A 19,841-nucleotide genomic window follows, 5' to 3' on the forward strand; every position below is an offset into this window, starting at 1 on the left:
ACAAAATTCTAGAAGAGCATTTGTCACTTACTCTGCAGCTGTTCAACTGCCAAGCATTATCTTCTGCCAAGCATAATATATTTTATCACTGTGAACAGCTGAACTAACCCTTGAGAAATGCTTTTCAATAGTCGTATTTGCATAGATAGATTTTATTACACAGCCCCCAACATTTATGGGTTGCCAGAGTAAGTTTTATTTACTGCTCCCACTGTTGTAAAACAATTAAAATGGGTTGTGGTAGATTTTTTTTTTTTTTGTCTTTCAGAAAAGGAGAGTTTCTATGCTTCACTCAAGAAAGCCAGAACAAAAGGAGAGGAAAGAATAGGATCTCTGTCATAGTGAAATGCCTTTAGGTCCCTGGGTTAGTGGAAAAGAACATAAACTGATTTTAAGATCTATATATATATGGCAGCATTAGATTTATATCACTCAGGACTACAATCTCAAATAGGAATCAGAAATTGAATAAAACGATATAGATACAGACCTGTCATTGAGACAGAGCAACAGCACAAAGATTCCTATGTCCAAAATACAACATGTATATATACAAACACAGCCACATGTGAGCAATATGTAATTTAAGAAAACCATGATTTTCTCTCCCTGCCCTCTCCCTTCTCATGAAGTTTATTTAGTTGATTTAGGCAAACAAAAGAAAAGATACAGATGGAAGCAGAAAAAAAAAAAAATATATATATATGGCAAGTGCCACATTTGTCTGGGAGTAAAGAAAAACCTGAAAAATTCTGACCATGTTAAATGAAATGGAAATCTTATTGCAGTTGTCCTGCGGTTCTGAAATAATTGTGTGAATTACGTTCCTCAGCACCAGCATCAAAATCAAATGAACTAATAAAAGTTTCTTCCAGTATTTCCTGTTCTTCCTTTTGACTATAATCAGCATTGAACTATTTCTGGCTTGATTAATATCAGACTTCAAGAAAGAAAAGTTCTGTTGAAATCACTGCATAGGATTACTTGAGTCAAGGCAACATATGTGTCTGTGCTCCCTGAGAGATGAGAACCAAACACAAAAATTGTTCATTATATTAATGACATCCAGAATTTTGCATTTTAACAATGACATAAAAAATAAAGAAGAGATAAAGTAAACTATGCTATCTCAAACAAAGGTAGTTTACCCACAGGTAGTAGTAGTAGTTTACGTTCTCTCATTCCAGAAAATTTTCTCAGAATGAGTGTCTTCAGCTCCAGTGTTATGACTCTCTAGCAGAGCTTTTTAAAGGAGTAGTAGGCACAGTAGAAATTAATGATAATGAAAGGTTCAGCTTCGTCTAAAAGGTCAGAACTTGGACATGAGAGCAAAAATAAGAAAATACCCTCACTTTTGAAACATGAAATTAGCATCTACAAAATTAAATAAGCAAAATTAATGATATGTACCAATGCTCATCACATTAGGACTAAATCTAATTTTATGCACGTCAAGTGCTTGAAATTGAACGTTCCTCCTTTTCTCCCATACATTATGCTTTGTAATAGAATGTGAAGTATTTGAAAGTTAAAATTGGAAGATGAACTATAATCAACTTGGTTAAAGACCTCCCTCAAACAAATGTAAACAAATCAAAAATGTATTTCAGTCACTGTTCTCAACAACATTGTGAAGAAACTGTAGTTTGATTTACAAAGTTAATGTTATCAGTTATCAACCATTTAGCGAACAGTTCTATCCTTCAAACAAGCAACACTTCAAACAAGCGCTACCCACTAATGAGTTTCAAAAATTAAAGTGTTTGCACTTTCACATAATTGGAAGATTACACAAACACTGATGAAAGTGCAACCTACCAGACAACCCTGCTGCCCTAATCTTTAGTCTGAAAGTCCCATCTGGGTCAGGGTGGGATTATGGGGTGTAACTGGTGTGGTGAGATGAGAAGATACCCAAATGCTTTTTCCAATGAGAACTGCTTGCTTAGGCAATTCTCCAACAAAGATTTGGCATCTTTTCTCTTGTATCTGCAGTGGTGGTGAAAACTTTTCTTGAAAGGTCCAGCAATATTCAACTACTCTGTCCAGTCTGAGGCTGGAAATATTCACCAATGGGCCAGAAACACGAGCCAAGAAACTGGCAAAGTAGTAACAAGACAAGTGCTGGCTGCTAATGCAGATTTTATTTCACTGCTTTTGAAAAATAAAACAAAACTGAATGAAACACACACACAAAAATCCTGACTCTTCTAACCACAAGTTAACAAGCAGATTTCCCCACATATATCTTTCTATCCTCTCTCCTTTCAACATGCCAACACCTTTTTCACACAACGGGGTAAAAAATGCCGCACGAAAATGATCACAAGCGAAAGTTTGTACCAATTAGTACGTCCAGGATAAGACAGGCACTAGACAACATTCCAAATTAAAAAAAAAAAAGGGAACTGAAATACAGAATAAATAGCAAAAGATGATATACTCTCAGGCCTGTATACTGGAACAACTCTGCCCCTGTGAAATTACACTCTATGTAATTCAACAGTTGTAAGTTATGTTTGTAAGAAAGACTTCTGGTCTAATGACTTCTCTTACCTTCTTACAGCGTGACTGCAAGGCTACTGAAGAGTTCTCCAACAGCATTCAGATGTAAACCTGAAGATTTACAGAGCCACATGCAGATAAAGGAAAAAAGATCACTTGTTTTGCCGTGTGAAAGAGAAAAAATAGCTGATGGACACATAATGACATAAAAACCCAGGATTTATTTTGTGAAAGAAATTTTGAGGATTCAGGAGATCCTCAAAAAGAATCCCTGTGTCCAGTTCCTTTTCTTTCTTCGAATCCTTTGGCCTCTTTGGAGGCAATGGCATCATTTACATTGGCCTTCCTTTCCCTATGAAGTTTAAATCTACGAGGTACGTCTTTCCTAAGAGTTGAAAGAAGTAACTTCTACTTTCCTCCTTTCACCAGGAGAAGGGACTACTTTGTTCATTTTTCTGTGAGTTAGGGGCTTGTGCTAATTCATTTATGATGTGTAGGAACATGCAAATGAATAAAAATATGACATATGAAGACAGACTGGGAGAGCTGGGGTTGTTCAGCCTGCAGAAGAGAAGGCTCCAGGGAGACCTTACAGTGGCCTTCCAGTACCTAAAGGGGGTGTACAGGAAAGCTGGGGAGGGACTCCTAGTCAGGGGGTGTGGTGATAGGACAAGGGGGAATGGCTTTAAACTAAAAGAGGGTAGGTTTAGATTAGATGTAAGGAGGAAATTCTTCACTCAGAGGGTGGTGAGGCACTGGCACAGGCTGCCCAGAGAAGCTGTGGATGCCTCATCCCTGGAGGTGTTCAAGACCAGGCTGCATGGGGCTTTGGGCAACCTGGTCTAGTGGGAGGTGTCCCTGCCCATGGCAGGGGGTTGGAACTGGGTGGTCTTGAAGGTCTCTTCCAACCCAAATCATGCTATGATTCTGTGATCCTATGGCCATGAACATATATGAACAATGGGAAATCTTACTGAAGTACAAGAAAACAATTATGATTTTGAGATACAAAGGTTACTTCGCTGAACAGTATTTGAATTAACACTAATCAACTATTATTACTGGGTGTTATTATTACATAGGTTACTGGGTGTATGAACCTATGTAAGCAATCATGCAATTTAAACATATCAAGGGTGGAAAGAAGAAAAGAAAGAAAGAAAGGAACAAAATAGTTTAAAGTCTGTGAATGAATCGTTGTCCAGGAGGAACGACTTGGAAGCTGACCATCATTAACTTGAAAACTTGTCTAGTACACTCACATTCGCCACAGTCTGTTGAGTGAGAAAAATCACAAATCTCTTACGCACATGAAAATACAGAAACGTAGAAAGTGAACTTAAAAATAAAAAAATGCAGCTGGAATGGTAGATGTGAGGAGTGAAACTAAGAACATCTACACATACTTTCCAAACAGGGGTTCCTGAAAATAAAATTTAGAAGAGTTATATAATGGTTTCCCAATGGAAGTGTTAAATATCCCTTGACTTGGGAAGCATACAGCTTGGGAAGAAAACATACACTGGATAACAAATACACTTTGGGAAGCATTCTTACGTTGACACAGATACGGAGTACACAATTTCATGGACCTTTCTATCTGTAACTTGTATTGATTTTCTGTGACTTGTATAGATTTTCAGTTGACATAATTTCAAATATCATCAATACAACATCAAAAATTATCTGCATCTTCTAAACAAAACAATAAAAAAGTCATATATACAGTTTGAAAAGAACACTTGAAATTACTTCATCTACCCTTATGACCAAAATACCCAAAGGCAATTCCCACTTCATTTAATTGTCTTTTTTCCTATACTTTTTCTACAGTTCTAATTGATCAGAAAAAATAGCTTAGTCTGCAGTGGACTTTAGAGCTTCCTGAGAATGTGTATGATCTAACAGGTTGGACTTCGAGCTGCAGAGCTTTCCTCATACGTATCTTTCATTTCAACTAAACGCTAATAGGAATGTATTTAACAACCAACATTAATACAAATAAATATTATCCATCCTGTCATAAAAATAATACAGCTCAGAATACCGTCCTGAGATCTAATCTCTTCTCTACTCCTTTCGCATTACTGTTGTACATATGAACTATTCTGCAAAAGCACCCCTCTAGACTAAGCACGAGACTTACAGTTATGGAGACAATAAATAGTTATGATACAGGAAGAAGAGAGCAGATACAAGGACAGTAATATTGTATTAATACGCAGGTTGAATGGTGACACAAGCACATACATTACTGACCTTCCAGGGCTTGTCTAGCCAGGAAAGCAATATAGGATAGTATAACTTACTGTGTATTTGCTCTTATTTTATATTGAACCAAAAGCTTTTTTTATTTTGTTTTCCTTTTTTTGGCTCATTTCAAATTGCTTCCAAAGTAATATACCTTAAGCCAGAAAAGGGCATGCTTTTAGTCAAAGTAGAGTCTCACTCAGGGAATTCTACCACCATAATTACAGCTGTTTAAATATAGTAGTGCACTGGCTAACAGCACAACTGCAAAACATCCCTGTGTAGACAAGCCCTTACTGTTTGCTCGTGTATAATGTGGGAATAACTACTTCCTTTCATTACAACAGTGTTAATTAATTACAATACTCTAGATAATAGAACATGTATTCTTTTCATATGAACATTAAATCTCACCTTTTTTTTTTCAGATTGGACTGTTTTCTTAAGCTCTCCTCCAAAAATTACTGTCTTTAGGAGTTCCACAATATAATAGCTATCCCCTTAGCTTAGGGCAGGATGTGTCTTGCCTGGAAATATTATTGAAGTTGTTGCTCACCTAAATCATCTGGAAGGATCATTTAAAAAAAAAAAATAATGACCTGGCACTAAACAGAACTGAAATTGCTGCTGCTGCTTCTGGAACATTCCCAGCTCTCCCAGGTGTCTGGGATGTCACACAACAGGTAACCAGTGAACTTGATGCATACATGAGAGGCTATGAAAAAAAGGGAAATGCAATGTTGAGGGAATCTACAGGAGGTTTAAAAAAAAAAAACAACTTCCAACACTTGGTTACATCTACCACTACTGCTTCTGTAAGAAGATGAAAACTTGGACCAATGTAAGGATGGTCACCTCAGATGTGAAACAGCACCATTTTGAACCATCAAAACCTCACACATTAAAACAGATTTGTGAACTGAATAATTCATGAAAGAATATGGAAACCCAACATAAACACCTCCCCTGCTGACTGCTGGGATAGGCTGTTTTTTGGAGAGGTAAATAAAGAAAAGGAGGGAAGCTGACTTGATTTACTGTCTTTAGTGACTTTATTGAAAGGCATACATTAGAAGAGTATTTATCCAACTAACTTTAGAGATTTTAGGCCTCCAGACTAGCACCATAGCTATTTATGTAGCAGTAGATATAAATTGCTACATGAAGAAAAGTAGATCAAACACTCACCAATACATTTCCCCGTTGTTTATCTATGGAAGCTAATATTGGACTGTATTAGTACTTTCCTTAAATATCTCAAGGAAACTTAGCAAACTTTTCTGAATTGAAAAGATATGGATGTAGAAAGCTCATTTGAACTAAGATTACAGTCTTGCATATATTAGAGAGAGAACCTTGGAATCTGCATCCAGAAATGTAACTCAGAGTTTTCAAAGCAGTCAAAGAATTTCAGAGTCCAAACTTATTTCCCTGGGATTTAGGTATTCGGCTTCCATGGAGTCATTTCAAAAACTCAGATGTAGTCTTTCAAAGGAACACCATGTTTATTTCTTATGACAATAGAGGCTACTACAGCATCCAAAGACTCCTTTCTGGATAACCCCTGCCAGTGCTTCTTGGCATGTGAAGCAGAGTTTACAGATGAGGTACAGGTATTCCCAAGGGATTCACAATGAATGCCATGACCATATCTGAGAGCCACAGTAGCAAACCAGCACTGATGTGATGGTGGGAGCTCTTTAGAAGGGGTATGAAGGTGAGTGATGGGAGTGGGGTAAGAGTGGTGCAGAGACAAAAGTGAGGGTGTCTGTGTGTCTGCCTGATTTTGTAACTGAAATCTACATGGCAGGGGTAGCAGAACCATGCATTAGAAGTAAGAAAGCTTGACACGCAGCATAGCTCTTGTCCAAGCCCAAGTAATAAAGTATGATGTACAGGAACAGCCAATGCAAGGATATGCTCTGTAGATGAGGCTGTACGGTTTTGTCATTGTAGGTTTTGTCAGCGTGCCTTCTATGAGCACACTTTTAATGGGAACGCCTTTTCCCCATTGTTGTTACGCTTGTGTGTTGTAAACATGAGGTACATTCTCATTCACAATTGGGAGTTTGTGGTGGTGTCTTCTCCTATATCCACATCCACTCTGTATATTCCATAACATTTTACTTGTAGGAAAACAAAACAAAAACAGAGAACAGCACATACTTAAATGCAGGGAATATTTTAATATTAATTCTATACTTCACTGTTTCTAAGATGTGCCCTGCTCTGGCTTTTTAAGTCAAGGTGGTTTTTTTTGTTTGTTTGTCTTTAAAATCACACCTGGATGCTTGCACTTAAACATAAACAGTAAGCATCTCCTGAAAAATACCAACTGTCATAAATACTATGTCTATGAAAAAAGAGAGAATTCAGCAGCAAAAATTAAGCAATTTGACTAAAACTATTTACAGAATCAATGGCAACACTGTGGTAAGAACTAGGCAATGGCGTATCACTGGCAGCAGTGTTTAACTTCACAGTAGCAAAAATTAGAAGGAGTAAGAACAGTTTTATATTTGACATCTTATAGCCCAGTTTCAGTATTTGCAAAACAGGTAAATTCCTCAGGCTTTATCCAAGACCGAAATACATATTCATAGTTTGTAAAATTAGATTTTATGATGCATAAAATAGTGTTGTTTTTATTTAGATAAATTAGTTCTAAGACTAAACAAATCACTTTAGGGATATAAATATGCAACTTCAACTCCCACCCCTCTAAGGCAAGGCATTAAGTCCTAATATTTATTTTAAAATTAAAATGCAAATGGGTAAATATGTTGACAGTACTATTTTTATCATGTGTTTCTGTTGCACTTTTGGTTTCCTTTTTGTATTACAAACTCCTTAAAACAGAGGAAAATTAAGACTGTTCCTATGTGCAGTGCACTGTACAATCCCAGACCTTATTATCAACTCAGGGCAGCAACTATTGAAACATGCACATTGTAGCCATCTTTTAACTGAACTGTAAAGTGGGACAGCTGGAAATTGCTATACAAGAATAAACAATTACACATATATTTGAATCTGTACAATAACTGGAAACATTTAGAAGTTAATTTAAGGAAGAAATGACTCAGAGAAGTGCCCAAAAGTAGGTGACATGACTATATTGGGCAGGGTACCCTAAGTGTACGAACAGCATAGTATTGAACTCTTATGAGGATATTTCCAAGGTGACTAGAATCCTTCAGAAAATCTCATGACCTTCACCATGATTTTGTGGCAAAACAACTGAGAGAAAAAACACACTCCCCCCCCACCCCCAAACATATATATCTAACATTGTTTCCAAAAGGGCAAGCTACAGAATAATGTCATAGAGTATAACAGTCTCAAAATAATGTTTCACTGCAATGAGTTATCAATGTCCCTGCTACCTTTAGAAAGCTAAAATATTAACGCTACCCTGAAAAGAATTAAGTTATTCATTCCATTAACATCTAAGCCTCAGGAATCTGTTGTAGACAGGGATTAGTTTAGAGCAATAAGCACCCCGCTTCTGACTGGCAGATGTTATAACCACATCAGAGTAGTCTGAAGTAAGTCTGTTGGAGTCTAGAAGAACTTATTTTCAGTAATGCTGCATACTTTCAAAGGGAATGTCTGGACTTTTAAAAGTATGAAATAAAAGCTATAGACTTAACTTCAGCTGAAATATAACTAAATAACTGAAACCACTGCTGTGTTGAAAGAAGTACAACATCATGATTTATTAAATGTTGGTATAATGAAGCTATCCCATGTAGAAAACAGCTTATTTAAAGCAGATGGGTTCGTGTGTTTCTCTACAATAATTTTGGGTGCTCTATTACCTATTTTATTTAATAATGTAAGCTTGATAATTTTTCTATGTTATTTAAATAGATCTAAGACATTTCTGGCAAGGGTAAAATGGTACAAGAAAAAAGCCATAAGATAACATGGAGGCAAAAGATCTACCTGGTTGAAAGATCCCAGAGATGAGTTTGAGGATTTACATCTGAAATAGAGCTTGCTTGCACTGAACGATTAAGTACATTTGAAATCATGATGCTGGGTCAACACTTAACTCTGCACAGAAAGATCTGAAGAGGGTTTTATTTTTCAGAGTATGAATACCATGACTCATATGCTATCTGGTCTGATGCATAGTCTCATTCACAGTCTCTCTCCACCTGGTGCTGCATGGATGCCTTTTGGTACAAGGGATGTGGTTCTCAGATGGACTCTCAAAACGCAGTGAAAACTACACTGCTGTTTCTTCTGCTATCCAGAGATGTTGGCTGGAAAAATACCAATTGAAGTGAACCAGAAAAGTTTCTATTCTGATTTATGGAAACTGTAATAAAAGAATTCATGTCACATGTATTCTAGAATTCAGCTGAATTCTAAAACAAGTGACAAAGTCACATAGGGGAAAAAAAAGAAAAAAAAAGCAACGTACTAAAAGTTGCCAGTATACCAGGGATGCTACCCTGCAGGGCAAAATTACATTTTTATTTACCAGGCTCTAAATTACTGTAGTTACTTCTTTACCTAAGGTATCAATTCAAATTTTCTGTAAGAACTTTTCCTTTATGCACACTCAGTTTGTGGTTTTTTTTTAGGCATTTTTCATAACTCTCCCTAAGGTGTCATAATCTTTCATCATTTAAAGAAAGATTTCTGTTCTCATGCTAAGGTACTGCGTATGCCAGTATGTATGAAAGACAGAGGTAAAAAGCACCTAAGCCTTTGCTATTTTAGTAGTCTGTTTGCAATCAACCTCCTCAATCATATTATCAAGCTTCCTTCACATACCTTTCTAGGTGCTGAGAGGTACTGTAAACATAAAACTTCAAAAAGCAAAAATAAATCTGAATTTGGCACAGACTAAACTTTCACAGAATATCCAATCTCCACATGAAACTAGTTCCAGAAAACCCAGCACAATTTACATGGGGAGGGAAGGGGTGAGAAGAGAGGAAGAAAAAATAATAATAATAATTTAAAAAAAAGTAATTTTGTGGCAGAAAGTGATTGATGCTTCTATGAGAGGGTTCTTCATCTGGTATGAATATTACTTGTGTAGTTTGTCTGCACTGTCAAATAAAATATAGTCAAAGCAAAACTTTGCATTCCACACTCAGGTAGGGCAGTTCCCCATAGAAAAAAACCAGGAATTCTGCATCTGATCTACACTTCTAGAGTTTTGATAGCACACCTACACTAGCCAACAACAAAAAGAATACATGACTTCAGCTATTCTTACTGAGCTGACAAAAAATTTAATGTAGCGTCAGTTATATTGGCAAGAAGGCAAAGAATAATTATTCTGGATACCTGGTATGGATAGCACACTCAATCAAAGTCAGCAATTACATTTAAATACACAGAGATCCAAGAAAAGGATGCATGCCTATTAGGATCAAGCTTTTAATAACAGAAGTAAAAGATAGAAAACTTTACCTGAAAGCACTTCACTTGTGTCACTAACTACGGTATCCCCACACATAAACCACATATCCAGTCCCTCAGCATGGCATTTACACAATTATGAGCAACACAACTGACGACAGACATTAGTGTTGAACTTCATAGCATTAAAGCAAGATTTAGCAAGTGTCATGGAAGCAATTTACAAAGGTACTGCCCTCCAGCTGTCTCCCTGGCCACAAGTTGCCATTCTTACAGCAGAGGCAGCAGAAGACACTGCTCAGTGGCTTCCTGACAAAGCACGGTGCCTTACACAACCTCCTGTTTATCTGTACTCAACGCCATTGATAGGTTTTATTCTAAAGTGTTGTTAGCACATATTCATCTCATTACAGCAGGCAGGAGATGATGGACTGATCAAAACACCAAGACTTAAGGTAAACTTTAACTTCAGAAAATGCTGGCAATATTTGTCACAATGCCACGTCCTGGAAGTATCAGATCAGTACATTAGTACAGTAAGTAGGAAATACAAATATGATTTCACTTTCAGATTATCACATCTGTAAGTGTATTCGAGTAAATTTGTAACATCTTGTCTTGCCAAAACCACCAATAGCTGACAGAACAGAACATTTTATTTTCGTATGGTTACAAAAGTCTGTGGAACAGCTTGTGGAGCCTTGGAGCAACACACAAACTGTGACCAGTAAACAGATATGGATGCTACGATTCCTCTAAATTTGGACAGTGTTCAGCTGCCCTATCTCTGACTGCCAGACTAAATCACCATTATACCACTGACCCCTGGAAAATTACTATTAGAACAGCTCATCAAATAGGTACTTAGCAGAGGAAAGAAACAGATATTTCTCATGACACAAGTTCACAACAAGAAATACCTACACAATACAGTTCTTAGGAATACTGCAAGATCCAATCATCGAAACAATAATCAAACAATACACAGAAGTACTGTTTAATGTCTCAGCTGCAACTATTTACAAATACACTTACAGACACAGAAACACATACAAATATTCAAAATGTATGTCTTCAAAAAATCCAGAGATTGTTTCTGGGATTTTTTCTTTTCTTTTACGAAGACATATTTAAAGTGCTTTCACAGGTACTGAGTAATATAGCAGATATATTTATGATAACGTCTTTTATTCAATCAATTTCTCATCAATATCAACTGCAGTAGTGATGCTTAGAAAATGTTAGTGAAAGTTTGTTCCATCCTGCAGGGACAGCTTGCTCCCAGGCTCAGAGCAGTTACAGTGGTAGGATCCTGTTCTTTAAAACAAAGAACACAAGAGTCAGCCTCTGGCCTCAGGCAGCCGCTAACTTACACATCAGTGGCTACACTTTCCAAATGAAGAGTGCATTGTGCAGCCTGGCAACAGCTCACAGCAGCTGAGTTGTGTCTGCCAAACACAGCCAGGGCTTAGAGCAGATCAATGGGAACAACCAGTGCGTCTGTACATTCATGCATCCATAGCATATATGGCTACCAGGCACTAAAGGAAAACAATGAGCTGAACGCAGATATTGGAGGATGCATACTGGGCTGGAAAGAAGAAAAAAAGTGAAGGAGAGCAGAAGCATGGGTTATAGCCTATCTGCCAATCTGTAAGAAAAGAGAACACGGATGACATACAACCTGAAAATCACTTTGGAAAGAACAAGAGTCTAAGAGTCAGCTGGGAGTTTAAGATAGACGAGCCAGACCAGATATACACACGAACAGAAATCATAACATTGTCAATAAGGAAATCACATTGCCATAGGAAACTCATTTCTCAGACATTTAACAGCAGAACAAGCATTCCCAACAGTGGTGAGTCCAAACACTTCTGGATATCCTACCTGAATTTCACTTGTTGCTCAAGGAAGGGCAATATTTCTAATGAAGGAGCATTTAAGCTAAAAGCAGGCAAGCTTTACGCCTGAGTTAAAACACAGGCATCTGTTGGAATGGCAATATTTAGCAAAAACCCGAATTCCCTTGATGGTTAATTACATTGCATAACTATGGCTCTAAAGACAAAACACAGTCACTAAGACAAAAAAGACATGGTTTGTACAAATTGCTATGACTCTTGAAAACCTTGATGATTATACCAGGATAGTTCTTATGAAATGATCTTGACATTCTTGTTTTATTTCATCTAGTATTTTCATCTCCAACAAGACCAAACACTCTCTGTTGAAGAATAATTTATTCCCATGTCAAGCCCTTTTGTTAGTCTTTAGGAGATGAGTCACCAAGTGAGAGTAGCTCTCTTAAAACATTGATACATCAAGATAGCAAACTTGCTGTAGTCAGGAAAGCATGATCTAACCATGATATATGGATATGTCGACAAAATTCAATACAAAAACAAATTCTTAATTTATTGAGATTAAACAGGCATTCATATAACAAACTTTTTCAAGAGAAACAAGCGTGAAGGAGAAATGTTAGACAAGTACCCTCTCCTCCCAAGAACCTCAGCCAAAGTCACAGATGTATATGATTATCAAATGATATAGTTTAAATCACAGAGAAACGTGGAAGCACTGAGTTTATGAAAGAGCTAATTCTTTAAAACTGCTATCTAAGATGTGAAAACTCTCCTGTACTGCCACCTGCTCTTAAGAAACACTGCATAAATGGATGCATTAAAATGAATACATTTATTTTCCACATCCTTTATTGTCAGCTACATATCAGAGCAGAGATAAAGATTCAGTGTAATTACTGCAATCTCTCCAGTTTCTTTGATAACTATGCCCTATTCAGTAAATGTCAGACAGAACATTACTTTGGAACACTGGGCAGTCTGGATTTTCAATAACAGCTAAGTCTGCTCTGTGATTCATAGCAGATATGGTTTTCAAAATACCAGAGTCTTTCAGACAGCTGCACAGGTAATTGTTTTTGGATTAATACTACTACTACAGTAAAACAGCATATTCATTTAATAAATCAAATGATATGTCTTTAAAAAGGACCCAAAACTAGTCACGATAAGAAGTGGTAGAAAGCAAAGAGCAGTATTTTTAAAGAAATTGATCCTACCTACTTTAATGGTGACTGTGAGACTTCAGACGTTCTCTCAGACATGCTCTCTCATGTCCTCAGGTCTACCAGAGACCAGTATTTTGATAATAAGAAAAAGACCTTGAGATTGTTGGGTTTTAAATTATATACATATATTAAGTAATCCTTCGGGGAAACAACATCCTTTGCTCTGGAACACTGCCAGAGAAAGCACGGCTCAAAGGAATAGGAAAACATGAAGGAAAACATGGGAAAAAAGCATATTTCATATCACCCTGTTAACAAAGGAAAATATATCAGTTCAACAGCAACAGAAAAAGTGCATGCCATTTCTCAAAAAGCTTGGATTTTTCATAGATTTGAAACAGTAGGTAGTGGTGGGAAGGCAACATTTTAAGGAGGCTGATAATGCCCTAAAATAAAATTTTCCAAGAGCCAAAAAATGGTACAGCAGTCCATTTAGACGACAACAAGGTGAGGACAAAGCTAGAATACTACTGACCCCCCAGTTCAAGAGAAAACAAATGGCCAGCCTCTTGTGAGGTTCAAATCAACTGTGCAAAGAAGGAAAAAAAATGAAATCCAGATATTTGCAAAGCAGAAAGTGTCAGTCTCATCTCCCAAGACATGATTCTGCAAGTAATTTAGCTTAAAAAATATAATTCCAAACAATGTCGTCTTTTTTTCCATCAGCAAATCCTTTTCCCACAGAGGACCTTGTCCTAAATTAAATTTTAAAAAGCCATCTTTTTCTGATATAACTGATATTTTAAAGGGGCACAAATAATATATCATAGATACACAGTATTTCATGTTTTCAAAACACTATACAAATACTAACTAATGTTCAGAACAACCCTCTAATTGTAGATAAATAGATAAAAATAAGAGTAATTTCTTTTCTGATTAAATAAAGCATGGGAAGGGAGGGATCACTAAGTTTCCCCTTGCCCTGGGACAAAAACTGTACATGCACTTACTACTCTTCCTTTTAAAACAATTAGACATTTGGAATCTGTGCTGTCTCTAATGGCTTTCTGCTCCACCTAGACTGGAAACCATGCCAAGAATCTTACACACTAAAAAAGTCCAAATAATCCTGCTGTACTTTGTGAAAGCTATATGCCATAAACAGCCCTTGACTGGATTGCAGCTTTAGACAGGTCAAGGATATTAAATACTTACGTGTATTTGCTCATGACCTGCAGCTACCCCACCATAAAGCTCTGTAATAGATAACCTACATTGTCATCTGGGATCCAAAAGGAAAGGACTTTATCTTTCATTTGTGTTTAGCTGCAATAAACTAATTTGCTTCTTCCTGAAGAAATTCAAAATATACATAGCTTTTTTTCCCTGTGTATGAATTCCACCCATTGCCAGTGGAATCACAAGCTTTAAAGAAGTGAAAAATGGCCCTTTTTTTTTCCCCAAATTATAAACAAAATCTGTGTTCTGGAACAGTTAAAAAGATTGGATACACACTATGACTCTACAGTGTTTCCCAACACCCACATAAAAACTTTTTGATAGAATCACAGGACACCAATCCAGTTCCCATTCAGACACAGAACACTTAGAAAACACTGTACTAAAACATGCATTGAACTTTTTTTCTACATAAACAGGGATTACTTTCATACTGGTAACTTCATCTTTCATGTAAATACTCACTAAGATCATATGTAGGCCTACCTCAACAAACACAGATCAGGTGCAAGATTAATAATGCCCTCAGATTTCAGTGTGCTTTAGCATTTTACTATTTTAACATGTCCCAGTTTTTTTTTTTAAACAAAAAACTACTGTTTGTTATTACTTCTCTTTGAAGTTTGCCTTCAGCATCTAGTTCTACCCTTCTTCATCTAGTTCTACCCTTCAGTCTCTTGTGAAAGAATAACAAAACCTTCTTCCATTTTATTTGCAGGTAGAACTCCTCCTACTCTGATTTTCATCTCCCTCCATGCTTTGCCTTGACAGCAGCACAACAGTGGAAAATGATTACTGAGCTCAAGCATCTCTATGCCTCTTTCTATCTTTGTACCTCATAAATGTCTGAAAGCTACTACTTACTTAGACTGTAGTTCCACGATTATTGATATCATATCTCAACACTGCCAGACCTCATAGCAAAACAAATTCCATCTGTATGGGGCAAAGCCACATGTCTGTATTTCTACTGAATAATTCAGAAGTAATTATAACAGCATTTATACCAGCTTGTACCTTTATGCTGGCTATTGGAGGACAGACAACAGATAATCAGGTGTAAAAGTAACGTACTTCAGGCAGGCAATACCTGACCTGCCATGAAGCCTGCTGTTAAGAAGGTAACGTGTCAAAATATTTTGAACAACTCCAAACAGTGAGTGCAACTTTTTCCTTCCTTTTCCTTCCTTTCCCTCTTTTTCTCCCTCCATTTTCTGAGTCCTTTATCCCTTCCTCTCTGTGCTCTGCTATAGGGCTTCTTACCTCCTAGGACTGCAGTTCGGTGACATGTTGAATCTAAGACCCATCTAAATATGCACTGCAATACTCAAATTCAGCCATTTCCTCTTAGGGAGCCTAATTGCTATAGCAGCTTTGCAAGTGCACAGTGTTTACCAACAAACTAGAAACACCATAAGTGCTATTGTTCTGGTGGCTCTGAAAACTTACTTTGCAGGCTACATTAGTATGACAACTTAAAAAATGCCGGTCTCTACAGTGTCTTGTTTGGTTACAAAAACACAGGTTTAAGACTAAGGCACAGATAAACAAGAAATAGCTTTTCGAGCATACACACATGAAGACAGAAAAAGCTTAAGAATTCAAAGGAAAGGGAATAATAAAGAAGCAAAGAAAAAATTGTTTCAGGAGAAAAAACAAATCCCCATCTAGTAAGTGACGTAAAATCATGTGATCTTTATTAATCTTCTACTAAGTCAATATATTTTTTTTTAACCAGCAATTATTGATCATGTAACAACATCAACAAATTACTTTTTTCATGTGACCCAGTCTTGGATAAAGTATTCTGTCCAAAACCAAACAGAACTATCTTAGCAGTAATATGGAAACTGCACATTTTTTCAGGATGGCACTTTTTTTTTTTTTTAAAGCACTTTGACAAAAATAGATTCACCAAAAAAGTGAATAAAAAAAGAGGATATTATTTTCATGTTTGCCAAATTATAAATTAAAAATTGAACATATTGCCAGGCTTGCAAAAATACATTTTGGAATCTAGCCTACAAAAGAACTGTACTCTCTGTCCTTTTTATTCTGTTTTTACTTCAGCATTCATTTTATTTTAGCCTACGAGAAACAACGTTTTCCTGTGGCTTCTAAAATTTTGACTAAATGAGAAGGATTGTGATTTATATTGACAAATTACATTACTATATTGCAATGACTTCATAATCATAATCAATGTAGCTGGTGCATAACCATAAATTGTGTACTGCTTATTAGATTTGCTAATTAGGAGGTTGTAAGGTCTTTATCTTCCTGCGTATAAAATTTTATGCATGAAATGCAGCAGTGCTGAAAGCAAAACACTTGGGTTAGTACCACTAATGAGTGTAGCAGTGCCAAAATGTCAGTGACTTCACTCTGGTCACAAAGGTCTCAGTTTGTCTGGGTCAATCGTTTTCCATAATTTCTATTAATATGCCAAAGATAAGTCAGTAGAAAGCTAAAGAGAACAAAGTTAAACCTTAAATCCATTTTATTCTCTTATAAAGAAAAAGGTATTTTCTAGAATAACATCAAAGATAAAGATAAGGCTTTTTCACTGTTTACATTACTTTGTTTTCCCTTTTAAGCTTCCCTAAGACCATGGCTGTGGGCAAGGACAAGAAAGAGTAGTGGCACTGGGGACAGGGATCTACCAGACCTAAGGCAGCTGCATATTACTACTGAGAATCCAGCTCAGAGTGCCAAGAACTACCTTCAGACAACTCTAAAATGCCTCAACAGTAAAAAGTTACTGAAGATGAGGGTATTTCAGGAGACTACAGGAGAGCTCTCTCTTAACCGTAAGTTCTCCAGAAACCTTACTTTTAGGATTAGGATTTGAAGTACTGCACAATCCCCGAGAACTCTAAATCTGTGGTTACAAAACAAGGAATGGTTTCCCATCAAAGCAAAGCCCTGCATTACAGCTGGACTGACACCACAGATCACCCTGACCAGGACATGCTAACCTCTTTTACGCTGATTTAACTGTGACCGTTCATTTTGTACATCATGCTAATTAATCACATGGCAGGTACATGCCTTCACCCCAACAGAACTGGCCCCCTGCTCAAAGCACTTGCAGCCTCATACGGTCAACTCTGTAAGAGGTATAATTCCCTTGTCCTTTAATGAAGGCTATTAGAATGAACTCTGAAGCACTGTGCAGAACTGTGGAGCAAAACATAAATAAAAAGACAGAGAAGAAGGGGCTGGGCACATACAAAAGCAAAGGGATAAAGGGCAGTAACAATAAATTACCAACTGCAAGAGGACCTAAATGAAGGGCTAATGAAAGCTGAGAGTACACACAGCATCCAGTAAAGCTGTGAGAAAAGACACAAGAGAATGAACAGCAGACACAGACAACTGAGAAGCAGAAAAGCCTCCCCAAAGGCAACCCATAAAATTCAATAAACATCTGCTGATTGAGCCTCTAGGGTTTAAATACAACTACTACGTGGTGGTAGAAGATTGCCAATGGTTTTGCTAACAATTCATCTTTAAGCGTACAAATAGGAGGCATCGTGACTTAAAAATCCTGTGTGTCATGGTTACCTTATTTTTTTTTAATCTATTCTCTCGAAATTACTAAATTACAATATCTCCTCATGCAATGCCATCAAATCTACTTAAAGTCTGCAACAATGTCATTCTTAAAAGGGTAGAATTGTCCCAACTCAACCTACCATTAAAATCCTCTAAAATCCTTTTCTGTAAAATGGTCTTTTTAAGTATAATTTCATAACCATGCCCCGATAAGACACACTCCTCTCTGCAAGACCAAGCCAGGCAACAAGAATTGAGTTATCAGTTTGACTAATAAGATTTCTGATAAAGCATGTAACATAATGTAATTAACAAATTGAAACATAAGTTCTCATACACAATGACAGAATTGCATCAATAATGGTTTACAGCTTATTTCAGCTCCTCAAATGAAATGCGCTATGAAGTACAAAGTATCGCTGCAGTGCTACTGGACATTACTGGCATTTCAAATTTAACACAAGGTTTACTCTCTATCAGTTGTCCTATTAATATGTTCTGAACAAAGGAAAGGATCTTTACTTACATTACTTATACTCTGGCCTATAAACAATACCCAGTAAACCATGGCAACTTGGTCCTTTAACTATTCTAGGATACTAAGTCAGAAAATTTAGTGTTACCAACTGATCACAATTCCTATTCAGCCAAACAAAAAGTGCAGCTTTAGTCCTAGCCCAGCTGGATGGGAAGAAAACAATCTAGAAAGCAGTGAAAAATGGAACTGTAACAGGACTGTGAATGACTTCATCGAGTCCAAAAGACCACTAAAATTAATCACATGAATTTTTCAGTATCCCAATTGCAAATGTTTTTGATCATGTATTTTCAGTTGAAAAATAAAAACACGCAAAAAATAGCTAAAGAAAAATTTTAAAAAACAGTTCTAGAATTCTTCAGTGTCCTCTATGCCTTTATCTACATTTCTGCTAAATAGGAATTTTTAAAGTTTATATATTTTATATTATCATGATTTCTTATATATATATATATATAATGTTTTACCATACATATGGCATTGTTCTGCAGTAACTTAATATCCCAAAGATATTGCTTGCCAAGTTTTATTAAATTATGCATTTGCAATTATTATTTTTTTTAACATTAAGAGCCATTAAGCTCATGACATATGAAAAAGAAAAATGAATGTAAGAGCACACATCTCATTTAAACAGTCAACAGGTAGGAAAAAAAGTTCTCTACTGTTACATTTGTAACACGAACACTAACTCAGTTGTCAGAACAGTGTTCTGACACCCCTTAAAAGGTGTCATGAATCAGCAATAGTGGAAAATGTTCACAAAAGTTAAATTAATTTAGTTTTCTACAATAAATTTGAGATTTATTTCTTCCAGCCATCTTCTTTCCTCTTCTTCCTTCCCCTCACCCAGTGGATGCTAATTCCTGTTCTTTTTTTCCCCACACTGCAGTGTCCAGAATCAAGGAATCATAGCATGGGTTAGGTTGGAAGGGACCTTCAAGACCACCCAGTTCCAACCCCCTGCCATGGGCAGGGACACCTCCCACCAGACCAGGTTGCCCAAAGCCCCATCCAGCCTGGCCTTGAACACCTCCAGGGATGGGGCATCCACAGCTTCTCTGGGCAGCCTGTGCCAGTGCCTCACCACCCTCATGGTGAAGAATTTCTTTCTAATATCTAATCTATTACATTCTGGATCAACAGAGAATGCGCTATCACTAGAAAACCCCAAATGGCTGCATTTCAGAAACAAAACCTAAATTTAAACTTCCCTACTGTAATATATATAGTACTGTTTTTCTGAGATTCTTAGCAATGCATGTGGTAGAACATACGTGCTTTCAACATCCAGTAAGAACTAAAACTGCAAAAATCTTCCTTTGATCT

The 19,841-nt window shown here is 36.7% G+C and overlaps 1 protein-coding gene across 6 annotated transcripts in view; it reads right to left on the bottom strand.

Annotated features, from left to right (window-relative positions):
* MCC (MCC regulator of WNT signaling pathway) overlaps positions 1-19,841 on the bottom strand; it is a 208,639-nt gene that overhangs the window by 131,964 nt on the left and 56,834 nt on the right. Inside the window, exon 1 of one of the 6 annotated variants that reach the window (XM_080572781.1) lies at positions 2,557-3,553. The exons of the other annotated variants lie outside the window; for them this stretch is intronic. Within the exon in view, the coding sequence (XP_080428907.1) occupies positions 2,557-2,604 (48 nt within the window). The 5' untranslated portion in view covers positions 2,605-3,553. Of the gene's footprint in view, positions 1-2,556; positions 3,554-19,841 lie in introns of those variants that run through there. 6 annotated transcript variants of the gene reach the window in all.

The sequence above is a fragment of the Anser brachyrhynchus genome (assembly GCF_964034855.1).
Source record: "Anser brachyrhynchus genome assembly, chromosome: Z".
NCBI lineage: Eukaryota > Metazoa > Chordata > Aves > Anseriformes > Anatidae > Anser > Anser brachyrhynchus.